Source organism: Triticum dicoccoides, chromosome 2A, assembly GCF_002162155.2.
Source record: "Triticum dicoccoides isolate Atlit2015 ecotype Zavitan chromosome 2A, WEW_v2.0, whole genome shotgun sequence".
Taxonomy (NCBI): Eukaryota; Viridiplantae; Streptophyta; class Magnoliopsida; order Poales; family Poaceae; genus Triticum; species Triticum dicoccoides.
In genome coordinates this window covers 231,610,242-231,625,631 of record NC_041382.1, presented here as the reverse complement: position 1 = coordinate 231,625,631, position 15,390 = coordinate 231,610,242, and the positions used below count along the sequence as shown (strand labels likewise).

At 43.4% G+C, this 15,390-nt stretch overlaps 1 protein-coding gene across 1 annotated transcript; it reads left to right on the top strand.

Annotated features, from left to right (window-relative positions):
• Positions 1-384: 384 nt before the first annotated feature.
• Positions 385-7,605, top strand: LOC119354335 (DNA repair protein RAD16-like). Its single transcript, XM_037621071.1, has 15 exons — positions 385-537; positions 611-1,701; positions 2,969-3,091; positions 3,164-3,237; positions 3,741-3,801; positions 3,889-4,035; positions 4,130-4,215; positions 4,968-5,037; positions 5,204-5,332; positions 5,418-5,645; positions 6,424-6,528; positions 6,617-6,769; positions 6,922-7,010; positions 7,095-7,175; positions 7,261-7,605. Exons 1-15 carry the CDS (start codon positions 507-509, stop codon positions 7,331-7,333), a joined length of 2,541 nt encoding a protein of 846 aa, XP_037476968.1. The 5' UTR covers positions 385-506; the 3' UTR covers positions 7,334-7,605.
• The last annotated feature ends 7,785 nt before the right edge of the window (positions 7,606-15,390 follow it).

The window sequence follows — 15,390 nt, the reverse complement described above, 5'->3', positions numbered from 1 at the left end:
TTGCCATACGAAACGTTCGAGTCATGGTCAAATCCCGAATGTTCCAAATTTATCATTTTGGACTACTAAAGATGTCCCTAAAGAGCCGGATCCGTTGCCGCAAGCAAAGAGAAGTCAGTCGATCGGTGTATCCAACAATAGGATGCAAAAGCAATGAATCGGCATCGCTTTCATTCCTGTCTGTCACGCTCGACGACGAACCTTAGCATGGGAACTCCATGGATTAATCAAGGCTGGCTTCACACATGACGTGACACACACCGGCTGTTCCTTCCGGAGCACAACCCGGCTGTTCCTTCCGGAGCACAATTCCCCGCTCCCGCTGACCCGGTCCTACCCCTGCGGCTGCAGTTCCTTCCCGCTCTTTCCTCTCCCCATGACCGACTTAACCCCACAACCCAACGCCCCCAAACCCCGGCCCGACTTTAAAATTCACCCAAACCACCCACCCCACCTCTCGCCCTTCCTCCGTTTCCGCGCCGCCGCCGCCGCCGCCGCCCCGCGCGATGCCTCGCCGAAACGGGAAGAATGCATCTGGTAAGTCGCCTCCTTACGCTGAACCCATCGACTCCCACCCCTCAAGCCCTGACTCCCCCGCCTCCCATCGCAGGCTCCGGCGGCAGCCGTCGCCGCCGGCGCAACGACGACGACGACGAGAGCGTCCCGTCCGATAACACCTCCGACTCCGACTTCGTCGCTGATATGGAGGACGAGGTGGCGGACGACGACGAGGAGTTTGCCTCCGATGAAGATGCCCCTGCGCCCGCGGTGGTGATCGAGGTGGTGGCGCCGCGTCCGGTGCTGTTGCCACGGCCGCCCAAGTCCAAGTGGAGGCGGAAGAAGAAGAAGGGGAAGCGCGACGAGGACGGCCCGCCCCTGCCGTGGGAAGAGTGGGAGGAGGCTAATACCAAGTGGCTCGACGAGCGCGCCGGGGCAGTGGAGGAGACGGACGCCCCGGCCGCTGGGGTGGTGCCGACCGCGGAGCCGGCCCCGGAGGTGCTGCTCCAGTTGCTGCGCTTCCAGAAGGAGTGGCTCGCGTGGGCGCTGGCGCAGGAGGCCTCGGTTTCGCGCGGCGGCATCCTCGCCGACGAGATGGGGATGGGGAAGACCATCCAGGGTATCGCGCTCGTCCTCACCGCGCGCCGGCTCCGTCCCCCCGGCTCGCCCCCGCCCCCGCCACCGTCCTCGTCACTGGGCCTCCCGATGCGCCGGGTAGGGTGCACCGTTGTGATCTGCCCCGTGGTGGCCGTCATCCAGTGGGCGCAGGAGATCGAGCGGCACACGGCCAAAGGCAGCGCGCGCGTGCTGCTCTACCATGGCGCTCGGCGGGGCTCTCAGAAGTACGATTTCGACACCTTCGACTTCGTGGTCACCACCTACTCCACCATTGAGGCGGACTACCGGAAGCACATAATGCCACCCAAGATTCGGTGTGACTACTGCAATAAACAGTTTTACCCCGAGAAGCTGAAGATTCACTTGAGATATTACTGTGGGCCCGATGCTCTTCGTACTGAGAAGCAGGCGAAGCAGGAGAGCAAGAAGTGGGCTGACACCAAAGTGAAGGGGAAAGGGAAGGGGAAAGGGAAGAGGAAAAGTGGTATTGAGGAGGAGGAAGAGGATTTTGAGGAATTGGGTAGCAAATCCAGGGGCAAGTCACCTCTACACTCAGTGCGGTGGGAGCGGATTATCTTAGATGAGGTGATCATATGCCCTTTCCTGCTGCATTTTTTATGATTCAACATTATAATAAACTGCATGTATAGATATGAATTCTCAGGAAGTAATCGATTTTTAAATGGAACACTTAGTTGTGGTCAATACCGCCAATCTGCCATGTGGCTGTACTACTTAACAGTGTAATCCCGTTTTCTTCGACTAAGCATGATTTTGGATTGTAGGGATCAAACATAGCAAATTCATATCCTAAGCAAGAAAGGATCACAGTGTTTTCTTTTGACTCGTAGCTAGGTGCACTCTGTATGTTTGGATGAAGAACATTAAGTTGACTTTATACTATCTGATTTGGGGGACTTATTTAAATTGTAGCCTCCATCTGAACTTGCTACTGTATCCTTTGGCAATGCATAACATGATATAACATATTATTTCTACAGCATTTCAACATTCTACTGTCATAGGTGATATACTAGAAGTTCTAATAGCTTCATCATTATTATGATAAGAGCTCTTGTTCTAGTATTTTGACCAATAATCTGTTCCTGTACATCTGGTTGTTCTTTGTTATATAGTTTTGGTGATGACACTTGCAAGAATAAGAACTCTACTATTTGGTTCTATCATATATTTGTAAAAATTAACATAACGTATGATAGGTGTACTTGCTGTATTGCATTGTAGTGCATTAAGTTGCACACAAGTGTTTTTCTGCTAATCTAAATCTATTTATTAATAGTCGGCACACCATGTTGACATCATGAAGCATAAAAGCTGAATGAGCAGTTCTGCAAAATCCACAAAGTTTATAGCTCTGAATTTGATACCAAGGTCTTTTTTTCCCTGGCAAGTTTATTCTGGTATTACTGAATGCTCCTGTCGTGTTGGTGTTTTCCAACATGATGATGTTGGCCAGCAGCCTAGTTTCATGTCTAGAAGGAAGCTTGTCCAGCAGTACTTGTCCCATTTCGAAATATATTACTTTCTGTACACATGTTTCGGTAGATAATAGAGATGCATATTATGTTTTATCAAGTGGACAGTTTCTAGGTGTGTTGCTATCGGCTTAGTGTTTTCTGTTCATCATTACAATGTTTTATGAAATTTCAAGGATTGAGACCAATTTGTGTACTTGAGACACACAGCTGTGTTCTCACTACACAGTGATTTCTTTGTCTTTTTAGATGAGTATATCTTCCAATCTTTTAATATTTTCCTAAAGTAAAATTCAACAATGATTGACCTGTTTCTTTTCAAAAATGATTCATTCCCTCCATGTTCTTTTCTGCAGGCTCACTTCATAAAAGATAGACGATGCAATACTGCAAGGGCAGTTTTTGCATTGGAATCGGAATACAAGTGGGCTCTGAGTGGGACACCATTGCAGAATCGTGTTGGAGAGCTTTACTCGCTGGTTTGTAACTAACGTCTGAAGATCCTGACCAATTTTCTTTTACCTCCTCTATTCTTACTGTTGTTTTCTCAGATTCGTTTCTTGCAAATCTTTCCCTACTCGAACTACTTCTGCAAGGACTGTGACTGTCAGATACTAGATACCAAGTAAGATCTGCCTCTACTAGTAGTATCTGATGATTGAACTAATTTGTTATTAATAAGTGTAAATTTAATTAAAAAACTGTTCATTTGTCAACTCTATCACGTAACCATACTCCAGTTTTGGAAGGACATTATCGTTTAAAACAGTTATGATCTATAGGGCCCATTGGTCAACCACACAGCAGTCCAGTTACACTGATGGGCTCTAGTCGTTTGGCTCTGCCCTATAGGGCCCACCAGCCAACCATACGTACATCACAATACCATTTGATTTATTCTGTACCAATTGTGTGGCCTACGGATGGGCTTATAACTGTTGGAAGATTAAAAATGTAGTTCTGTAAAATGTTACATGCTATAAAGAGGTAGTTTCTGAAATGTACTCTAGTATGATTGTAAACAAGGTTACTGTTGCAACATTGTAGTTGTATCACACCAGGTTACGAGTTGCTGCTGTTCCCATTGTTATTTCTTCGTTTTAGTTATTGCCTCCTAATCTCCTGTAGTATGAAGAAAAAATGCGACTGTGGTCACTCATCCGTCAGGCACTTTTGCTGGTGGAATAAGGTCAGTTACATGGTTCTATATGTCCCTTATTTTGACATATTTTTCATTTGTGACATCATATTTGCTAAAAAGTCATTTTTTTAACAGTACATAGCGACACCAATACTGTATGGATCCGCGAGTTTTGAGGGCAGAAGAGCCATGACTCTTCTCAAGGAGAAAGTCTTGAAGGGCATAGTGTTAAGGCGGACAAAAATAGGCCGAGCTGCAGATCTTGCTCTTCCACCGAAGACTGTAAGTCTGCACAACATGTTATGTACACAATGAATGTAATGCCTCCTCGTCTATAGTTGTACCAGTTGCAAGAAGTTTAACTTCAACATGTTAGGTGACATTGAGGCGGGACTCTTTTGATAGAAATGAAATGGAATTTTATGAAGCCTTATATACTCAAAGCTGCACGCAGTTTGATTCGTGAGTCTTCCTTTCCTTCCTACTTATTATGTAGTGATACCATATGGATTATTCAGTAGACATCGTTTGATTATTATGCTGCTTCTGCAAAAGTTGAAAATCCAGTTTCATTTGAACAAGAATCTTCTTTACTACTCCCTCCGTCCGGTGAAGAGTGTACATCTAGAAATTTTAGGACAAATTATGAAGTTAAGTAAATTATGCATTGGAAATGTGCAAGCCACCATCTCTCCCCTCTTTAATTACCCAACCCCCAATGAGCTAAGTGCATGTAAAAACTAAGAAGACCATGTGTAGATTGCTATTGGTCTTGATTACCGTGTGATGAGAGAGAAGTATTTTTTTTCTATTTTAAAGTGCATTGGAAAGATAGAAGTACACTCTTTTGTGGACAAATTTTGAAGCCAAACGTACACTCTTCACCGGACGGAGGGAGTAGCTTCAAACAGCTTTGATTTGCAATACATCATAACAAAGTGCCATTGTTATTGGTTAGAGCTCATCCATTTGTTTTGGCTCTGGATTTAATTAAACACCAATTCCTCTGGACTGGAGTTGTACTTACAACGGATACAAGGTGCATTGCAAAGAGATTCTGCTTCTAGTTTCATGGTTACATCCAATACGATGTAGCAGTTTTTTAATCACTGGATGCCATTGTAAAGTAGCTTACGTATGCAAATGCCCCTTTATATTTCCTCTTTTGAAAAATTACGGGTTTTCAGATAATCTCTTCACTCTGTTTTCTCCAGGTATGTTGTAGCTGGAACGTTGCTGAACAACTATGCTCATATCTTTGACCTCCTCACAAGGTTGAGACAGGTGTGCACATAATTATTTGGATATCCTTAGAATTCCTTATGGGTGCAACAAGCAAGTTTAATCGGCTATAGTCTATGTTACCATGCCGTTTTTTCCCTATAGAATTGCACTCTTAATTATTTCTCTTTGTTGAAGTAACATGTTGACTGTTCCAACCAAATTGTAGGCTGTTGATCATCCATACCTTGTTGCATTTTCCAAGACAGCAGAATCTCAGGAAGGATGCAAAAATCAACAAAATGGTCCCATGGAAAGCCAGTGTGGAATATGTCATGAATTGGCAGAAGATGTGGTGGTTAGTAGGTTGCCCCTAGAAAGTCATTTAAGCTCATGCATTGTTTTCCACTGGTTATCTTCAACATATGAACTTTCCTTTCAAGGTTACGTCTTGTGATCATGTATTCTGCAAGACTTGTTTGATGGAGTACTCTGCAACTTTGGGGAATGTTTCATGTCCATCTTGTTCAAATCCTCTTACCGTTGACTTAACAACGGAAAATTCGAGAAGAAAGGTCCCTGCAAATTTGAAGGGTGGCAAACGCTCAGGAATACTAGGCAGACTACAAAGCCTAGCAGATTTCAAGACAAGTACGAAAATTGATGCATTGGTAAGTTGGATAACTTGGTCAGCAGTTGTTTGCAGCTAATCTGAATGTTGACATGCTTGGTGTGTAGGGGAGTGAATTCTGTCAACAAACTCTTATCTCTTATGCATAGTGGTAACATTGAAAGTTCTAGAAACTGTTTTTGCCTTAATGAAACAAGGGTGGCAGCTTCAGTATCTTGGCAAGAGCTGGTGGTAACCAGCTGTTTATTATTATTATTATTATTATTATTATTATTATTATTATTATTAGGTAGATAAAGCTGCTGCCTTGGCGCAGTGGTAAAGCTGCTGCCTTGTGACCATGAGGTCATGGGTTCAAGTCCTGGAAACAGCCTCTTACAAAAATGTAGGGAAAGGCTGCGTACTATAGACCCAAAGTGGTCGGACCCTTCCCTGGACCCTGCGCAAGCGGGAGCTACATGCACCAGGTTGCCCTTTTTTTTTATTAGGTAGATATTTTGTATTGGCTAAACTAATTAATCTCTATGAAGAGAACAAGTATCCTGCAAATAGCTAATTTCAGCTCTGTTCTCTCATTGGCTTAATATATTTCATGACATCACTGGAACACCCATGGCATGAAACTAACCTTGATGCAATTATCCTATTAAAAAACCTTGATGCAATTATAAGCCTTTTGGTATGGAGGGGTGTCTGGAGGATGATGAAATGGTTCTTTTAAGTCTAGTGTAATTATGGTTCTTTTAAGTCAGCACTAGGCATACGTCAAGAGTGGACCATGATATGTGCAAAACAATATTGACGTTTTTTAAATGCAGCGAGAAGAGATAAGAAACATGATTGAGCATGATGGTTCTGCAAAAGGGATTGTTTTCAGCCAGTTCACATCGTTCTTGGATTTGATTGAATTCTCCCTGCAGAGGGTAAAGTATCGAGAAACTTTTACTTATATTTAACATTGCATTGCATTGTTTATGGACAAATGTAATAATTTATAAGATGGTTTAACAGTCTGGCATCAAGTGTGTGCAACTTAATGGGAAAATGAACATGGTGGAGAAGGGGAGAGCTATAGATGCCTTCATAAATGACCCAGATTGCAGGATTTTCCTGATGAGCCTGAAAGCGGGAGGAGTAGCTCTTAATCTTACTGTAGCATCTCATGTAAGCTAGTGCATATCCTCCTCTTTTATTTATGTCTAGTTAGACAGCAATAACCCATGTAGTTGCTCAGCGTTCAAAATAAGCAGAACGATCCAGTTGATGCTGCCTGCTTCCTGCTTATATATATATGTATATTCCCTGGTGGATGATAGGTTTTCTTGATGGATCCTTGGTGGAATCCAGCAGTGGAGAGCCAAGCACAGGATCGAATCCACCGAATCGGACAATTCAAGCCTATTAGGTAATTTGCTATGCTAATTAAAATGGACACTGAATTATACCGCCTCCTTTATCTGACTTGGCATATATGATTTGACTGACACAGAAGCACGAGGTTTGTGATCAAGGACACAGTTGAAGAGCGCATCCTGCAACTGCAAGAGAAGAAGCAGCTTGTGTTCGATGGGTAAATCTCGTTTCGTCCTCAGCCATCCTTGGGTCGGGTGGATGGGATGATGTTGGCTGATACATTCCTGCTGTCCTTTTTGCAGCACCGTGGGTGACTCGCCAGAGGCCATGTCAAAGCTTACAGAGGCTGACCTGAAGTTCCTGTTCCAAAACTAGCTCGTCTTGTTTCCCCGATGATGTTCCGGAGCCGCATAGGAAGGAGGAATACATACATCCGTCAGGCAGCGCCCGAGGCCAGCAGCAGGACGCTTGCCTCGCATATTGACTACAGCCAGCCCTAGGGATCATGAGTTTTGGATGGCGTACTCTGTAGTTTTGGACTTGGGAACAACATGGGTTCTATCCAGTTTACTTGTTTGGGAACAACATGGGTTCTATCCAGTTTACTTGTTTGGGAACGGCAAAAGCAAAACACGGGCGCTTGTATATTGGGACCATGGGTCTGTGGATTGGACGGCCCTGCTTAGCTAAGCTACCGACGAACAAAACGCACAGGATCAGCGGTCAGCGCGTACCTTGCTTGCGACAGCAGCCCATAGAGTGGCCATATTGGGCAGTTGCACTCCTGCTCATGAATATAGCATTACATTAGGGAAAAGACTTAATGAATTTTTAAGTCTCTGAAATCAGCAATATCACGAAAGCTACTTTGCATGATTGTGCTGGTCACCACATTGATCACAAAAATATATGGTATACATCCCTGTAAAGATGGCATGACATAGCCCAAAACATATGTAGAGCTCATGCTCACAGGAGGCACACATTAATCATAACAAAAATGACAAATGTTCATAAACTGATAAGAAATGGCACCTAACATTTTATAGCACTCTTGCATCAACAATTAGGAGATCAAGATGGACTCAAGCAAGCATGGTGCAATGGAACAAAATGAAGAGGACATCATGATGAACATTTCGATATATCATACATGCAAAACGGAGCTACGATGACAGAGTTATGATGCGATGAACATGGCCTGAAAATAACACAGATCTGGGACTTCGCACAAATTTACCCTCCGGAAAGTCAACGGGACGGGGACGTTTCGGGACGGCCGAGAGGCGTTTGGTTCGCGGAACCTCGCAGATCCAGGACGAAGGTATGCAGTGGGACGGCACTGAGCAGGACGGGGCGGTGCAGCGAGGGCGTTTGGATCGACGGACGCCAACGACCCTGGACGACGGCATACAGCCGGGCGAAGCAGAGGAGGCCCGAGGCCATGGCGACGGAGGGCGAGGGCGGCAGACCTCCGGCGAAGGTTGGCGGCGGCGGCGCGCTCCGGGAGGCGGCGTGAGGCGATGGGCGGAGAGTCGGTGCGCTCCGGCGAGCAGCACAACGTCGAGGCCGGACGCGGGCGGGAGCTGAGGCCGACGCCGGCGGGAGGCGGTGGCGGCGGGCAACGCCGGCGAGGGCGCGACGGTGCCGGGCGGAGGAGCGAGCCGGGCGGTTGGCGGCGGTGATCGGGCGAGCGGCGGCGGCGCGCGGGCCTCGGCGGCGAAGATCCGGGCCCGGGCGGGTCCCGGATGGGCTCGGTGGGCCACGGGGAAGAGAGAGAGGCCCGTCGGAGTGAGGTGGCGCGGCGGGATTGGAGGAGGGGGCGGTGGCGCTGACGTGGCGTCTTCTGGTTGGTCGGGATGAGATGGTCGGCGGACATGTCCGGCGCGGACGGATGTGTCCGGCGGCGCGGTGGAGAAGGGGCTAGGGTTCATCTGCGCGAAATTTTGGAAAGGCATACATATATATGTAAATAGAGGGAGTTAAGAGAGTTTAAAGGAGAAGCGGTTTTCGGTCACATGATCGTAATCGAAAGACTGAAGGATGGAGAGAGTTATGACTCTGCATGCACGCATATGCTAAGCCTGTGCTTTTGCCGTCGATCTTGAGGACAGGCTTGATGCCAGTCTTTTCGTCTTCTCTGCCACATGTGCCCTGTTAAACTCTAGCCGGGACTACACAGTCCCGTATCGTCAGTCTGTGTGGTTCCCTAAAAAATTCTAACGACAGCCAAGACCATCCGTCAAGATTTGGGAATGGGAAGGCATGCGGCCGCGGGTGTGAATTGTCGGGCCTAATCATTCATCGCTGTGATTGCTCGCGCTTGCTTTGTGTCTCTGCTGTCTGCCGATCTAGCTAGCAAAACAGAACCACGTGTGGGGACCAAACCAAGCGGCTGCAGTTGTGCGACACTCGTTTCTGCCGACAGGCTCTCCCTACCCAGAAAACTGAACGCCACGGACCACGGAAGGCAATTACTTGGGGGAGGTAAATAAACCGTAGGTCACAGATTTGCACACTAGTTTGCTGTACAAACTTGTAAAACTAAGGCTACTCATAGTGGGGAGTAACTTCCTAGTGCAAAGTAACATACAAGTAGTATCATAGATGATAATATTTATTATATCAGACTTATTTTGCTTTGGGTTGCGTTATGCTACAGTAACATATTATATTACTCTAAACATCTCTCTCCTCATTAACCCCATGCCACATAAGCAAACATGTTTTGAAATACGCTATGTTACTTGCTAAGTTACTCCCACTATGACCAGCTTAAATGATATCCCGTGCGTTGCTGCGGTAACTTTATTAAAAAATATAAATAGTTGCTAAAAAATAACTAAATCTAATGAAAAAAATATAAGCTTAAAAATCAATAAAAGAAAGTCTCTAAAAATAGAATATAAATTTTGAATTTGAATTAATGTTAAAAATATCATTTCGAACAAAAATGTGAAGGATGACTAACATGCATGTACGATCTGGCACCGTTACATGCATAGCACAGACTTTTTTTTTGCAGAAAATGCATAGCATAGACTAATGTAAAAATAATTGTAATTTATGAGTTTGCTTATATGACAGATTTTGTATGACTTAGTGAGAGGGAAGAGTTAAATGCATGGCCTTAGTGGAAGAAAGATTCAATGCATGGACTTAGTGGGGACGCTCGCTTATGTAACAAATTTTACATGGCTTAGTGGGAGAGAGATTCAATGCATGGGCTTAGTGGGGACGATGAGGCAGATACTTTGCATGTTGAAAGAATTAGGATTAACTTCTTAAAAATGTAAGATGTAAGATATGTGTTTTTGGGCAGTGAACTTGTCCGGTCGTTTAAATACGATGCTTCCTTCCGTATCCAGTCGTATCTCGCGCTTATATGGTAGGGATCCACTGTCCGTGCCTGGTAGTGGCTGCACTGGATTTTTTCTTCAAAAAACAACCTTGCATTTTTTTCGGCGCACATACAGTCCCTCAAATAAATGAAAAAAAGGAGGGGGCGGATGGTTTTGAACACATGACCACTGCTAGTAGGCTCATGCGTACATCCACCAAACTAATGTCATTTTCACATTCTACTTGCACAATTTAGCTTTATATATCATTTCAAGACTAATCTGAAAAAATTAAAGGCAAAATCTAACCAAATAATGCACCCGCAAAGAAAAAATTCTAACCAAATAATAAGGAACCCCGCGGTTTGAACCTGTAAACTCATGGTGGCTCGTCGCGTGTGACTTATCTATTTTGTCCGTTCTTATTTCGTTGATTTGTCCAAAAAATTACGTAAATTCATTCTGCATTATATATTTTCTTTTATCTATATTTTTAAATTATAAAATATTCGAATTCAAAAAAAAATAGTTGACTTGTCCAAAATATTACATGCATTCACAGTACATTATATTTCCTGTTATCTAGATTTTTAAATTTAAAATTATCTGAATTCAAATAAAAATTCCATCGATTTGTCCCAAAGAATTTACATACACACATTCTGCGCTATATTTTCTTTTATCTAGATATTTATAATTAACATCATTTGATTTCAAACACAAATTTAGTTGTTTTTTCTGTAAAAATACGTACATTCATACTGCGCCATATTTCCTTTGTTCCAGATTTTTAAATTTAAAAGTATTTGAATTCAAACAAAAATTTCATTGATTTATCCCAAAGAATTTATGTATATTCATTCTGCGCTGTATTTTCTATATCTAGATTTTAATTTCTTTTTGAATTCAAACAATAATTTCGTTGATTTGTCCGAAAGAATTTAAGGAATTTTGACCATTTGAAGGATCTCTTATAACAATGTAAAATGCAAAGGCAATATAAAGGATGCACAAGATACAACAGAATAAGGAAAGAAATAACCATATAAATATATTTATTATCCCTTTGACACATCACGTATTCACGTGTGCTCTCCGGATTGTTAGCATAGGCACGAGCGACCACGAGGTCACATACATATTCGAACCTGGCGGCTCCCCTTTTATTGGTTATATAAATGTCGTCTTATTTTTTTCTATCTGTCCTCATATAGTATATAAAAATTTGTCGTGAAACTATGATATGAATCGTTATTATGATATGTCGGCTCAGTTTTTCGGAGGTGTTCATAGGGGTAGAGTATGCGTGGCACTTCGCACCACCGCCGCACTTCACAGCCGCAGCTTCCGTTTGCGCCGCCGCATGCGCTGCCGAGCCGCACCGGCGCTCGATCCGCCGCTGCCTCTCGCCCGAGCCACCACCGCCGAAACCGCCTTCCCCGCCATCACCGGAGATCCGCCGCCGCCGACGTTGAATCGGTAAAAACCGCCGTCGAACCGCCCGGTCTTTTTCGGGTTCCCTTTAAAAAAACCCGATCTATTTTAGTTATTTAGAGAACGTTCGTTGTTTAAGCCTCTGGAGCGAACGGTTTTCATCGTTTAGGTTCTATAGCGAACGTTCGTCTGATTCATTTCTGTTTCGTAGCCAGGGACCTAGATGCAATTAGTTTTCTTACACATTAGCCCCTGTTTTTCAATCTCTCACAACTTTTTACTCGTTTGTCCAAATCCAATGAAACCAACGTTCACTTCTTCGTCATGATCTCAACTATCCAGAGAACTTATTAAATCAACTTTTTTAAATTTTAAAATTTGAATTAGATCAGATTTGAATTCAACCTTGTTTTGGCTATAACTTGAGTTTTATAACTCTGAATTAATTGATTCTTTTTGAAAATCGAAACTCTTGACATGTACTTTCTGTTAATACCAAAATCACACAATTTTGTTGTTAAAAATATGTCCATGAGTTTTATTTGATGGTTTTGAAGTTTTCCGAAGTATTTTTTTCTTCATTCTTTTGGATCTTTTGAGTGATTGCTTATGTGTGGTTACCATTGCTTGCTTATAATAGATTAATCAGAGTGTGATGAGTAGATCTATCACGAGTTATGAGTGCGAAGAATCCTCGTCCACAGTACAAGGCAAGTTACGCTTTAATCATACCCTCCATTACCCAGTTTTTATGCATTAGTGTTACCCTCAAGCATTGGATGAGTAGGATTGGGAACATGATGTTATTGCTACGTAATTGATGAGGTAGGAACCTAATACCTTTGATCACCCCGGGAATATACGTTGTGCTCATATTGCTTAGTCATGCTCGTAGACGGGGATTGGTATGTGAGAATCATGTAAGTTGTGAGAGTTAATAATTAAGGAAAACTTAAAGTGGCTACTTTAATACACATCTGGGTGGATTGGTTGCGGGCACCTAGGGAATCCAGTGTTGTCCTAGGAGATCCCGGGGTACCCGTGTGACCATCCTATGGAATGCCACCCAGACTCAAAGGGATCATAAGATTATTCATGCTTAGAAACTTCCGTGTGCAGCCACAAGCCATTATGGACTCTGGCATAGTTGAGTAAGTTGTGGGAAACCTTTCCATGATCGGCTAGTAGATGTAGGGGAATTGTAGGTGTACCAGCCTATCTATCGGTTAAGGGGACCTCTTTAGAAAGGCTATGTCTCGATCTTCCGATCATGGATGTGGTCGAGTCTTGTGGGGAAAAGGGCGCAAACCTCTATAGAGTGTACAAACAAATCATGATTTGCCGTGTCCCCGATTATGGACATTTTGAGTATTTGGTATTTGAATTATTGGTTGATCTCATCACTCTATTTAATGATATTGTTGGGTTATTAATGATTTTGTGATTTTTGGATTGAGTTGGGGTTACCTTCTCAATATGGGTAATTCAACTTGGTAGTATATAAAATTTATTCCTTTGTTGTAGGGAAAAATTAGCTTTATGCAAAAAATAAACTTAGAGCCTCCACCAGCCAAATATGCATATAGTGATAGACATTTACATTATTATTCTATGGTGTGAAATTGCCAGTACATTCAATATACTGACCTACATGGCCGCAAAATCTCATGTTGCAGGATTCTTACGATGAGTAAGTGATACGTTAGGGTTACGATGTCTACACTCAACTTTGCCATTGGTGTTGTTGGGAACTCCACAACTTTGTTGTTACTTCCGCTATATGGATTAAGGTAATAGTATTTACGTTACTTTATACATGTGATTTACCTCTGTTATAAATCCTCGTGTACTGTGTGTATCAGCATACCGATCCAGGGATGACACTTAAGCATAGAGACTTCGATCCATTCGGGTCGGATCGCTACAAGATGGTATCAGAGCACACATTGACTGTAGGACGTGACCCCTAGAAACTGGCAAGCCTTTAGGAGATGATTTCTCTAAAACTTCATTTTCAAAAGAGATCCCTTAACTCTCATATTTTCTAAAGCTTTACCAAGTATTTTCCTCTCAAATAGTTAGACTATACCCTTTCCCCTTTTGACCACACGAGGATTCGACTGATGAGACTACTCCAAGAAGTACAAGATATCGAACAACTAAGACCACTTTGGAATAAAGATGATTTTACCATGCATCTGAATAATTGAAACTACAACGGTTGAAGACTCCGAAGGCTCGGAGAATTTGAAGGCTCTGAAAAATTCTCAGGTTGGTATAAACTAGGAAAGCTACCCTTATGGAACTTGTCAGACTATTGAAGCTGCCAATACCTGAGATTAAGGTGTGTCGAAGAAAGACCGGAACATGGAGCGTCAAGACTCAAGTTTTTGGTCGTCAAGAAAACCCCAAGACAGGAGATATCAACTATGGAATGATAGCTCATGGCAGAGACATGGGCATAAACATGGATATCCATGATGTTATCGCCCGCTTACGCTATTGTCACCGTGCTGAGTTAAGCATGCATTTCTTCGAAAGGATTGGATGACAAAAGGGCTAATGGAGCACCTAATCAGCAAAAGATGAAGTTTTAACCTTAGCTGGTGTATCGCCAAGATCTGGAGTATTACATCAAGAATTTTAAGATGGACCTGTAGGAAGCCGTATTTGACAAGGAAGCCTTTCGTGAAGAACTCAGGACCCAGAAGCTGAAAGTAGCCAAGCTGGAGGAGCAAAACCTCGAGATACTGGAGATTTGTCAGGAACTGAGGGACAGTAGGACCATGGTTCTTGCCAAGGATGTCGAAACCCAGAAGTTTCGAACGCAACTCTATAATATTAAAAGACGTCACAAGAGACTTCACGTCAGCAGAAATGACCTGGCAGAAGAACTTGAGAAGATCAGTAAGCACGATCAGAAGAAGACCAAACCCCTGTTATATACTTACGTTAGATGCGACGATTGTGAGTTGTCATTTGTTTGATGTTTTTCTGACAACCACAAAAAAAAATATGTCTCTTCAAAACACTTGTTTGTATTGTGTGTATCCCTCTCTATCTCTCTTATCTCACCCCAAAACCCTGGGAACCAATAAAGGATAAATGGAGATAAACTCATATTTTCTGGACTGATGACTCAATTGGAGACGGACCGATGAATTCAGAACATGGAAGATCACATGCAGAATAACACTGTAGCCAGAAAGGATATGGCCCAGCATGCTCTTCAGTTCTTTGAAAGAGGTGCTGCTACTTGGTGGAGGATGTACCAAATCATCAATGGATGGCAAAGAGTAACCACCTCGGAAGAATTTAAGTTGACTCTGCTAAAGTCTCGGCTTGTGTCCCAGGAATTGAAGCCTTATGGACATGATATGAAGAAACCTTGTCCATGCAAGCTCTGTGGAGAAATAGGACACAACCATAAAGAACACAAGGATGAATGCCCTCATTGTGCAGAAAGTCACCCGACTGAAGAATGCCCAACTAGGCAGATTACTTGTTTCTTGTGTGAAGGGACTACCCACTAACCTGCTCAGTGTCACATTTACCCCATGATACAAAGAACCATCCAGTAGAAGAAAGAAGCAATGAAAGGAGCCCTCATGGAAATTTTAGAAGAACCCGTGATGAAGGAAGAGGTGGAGGACATAC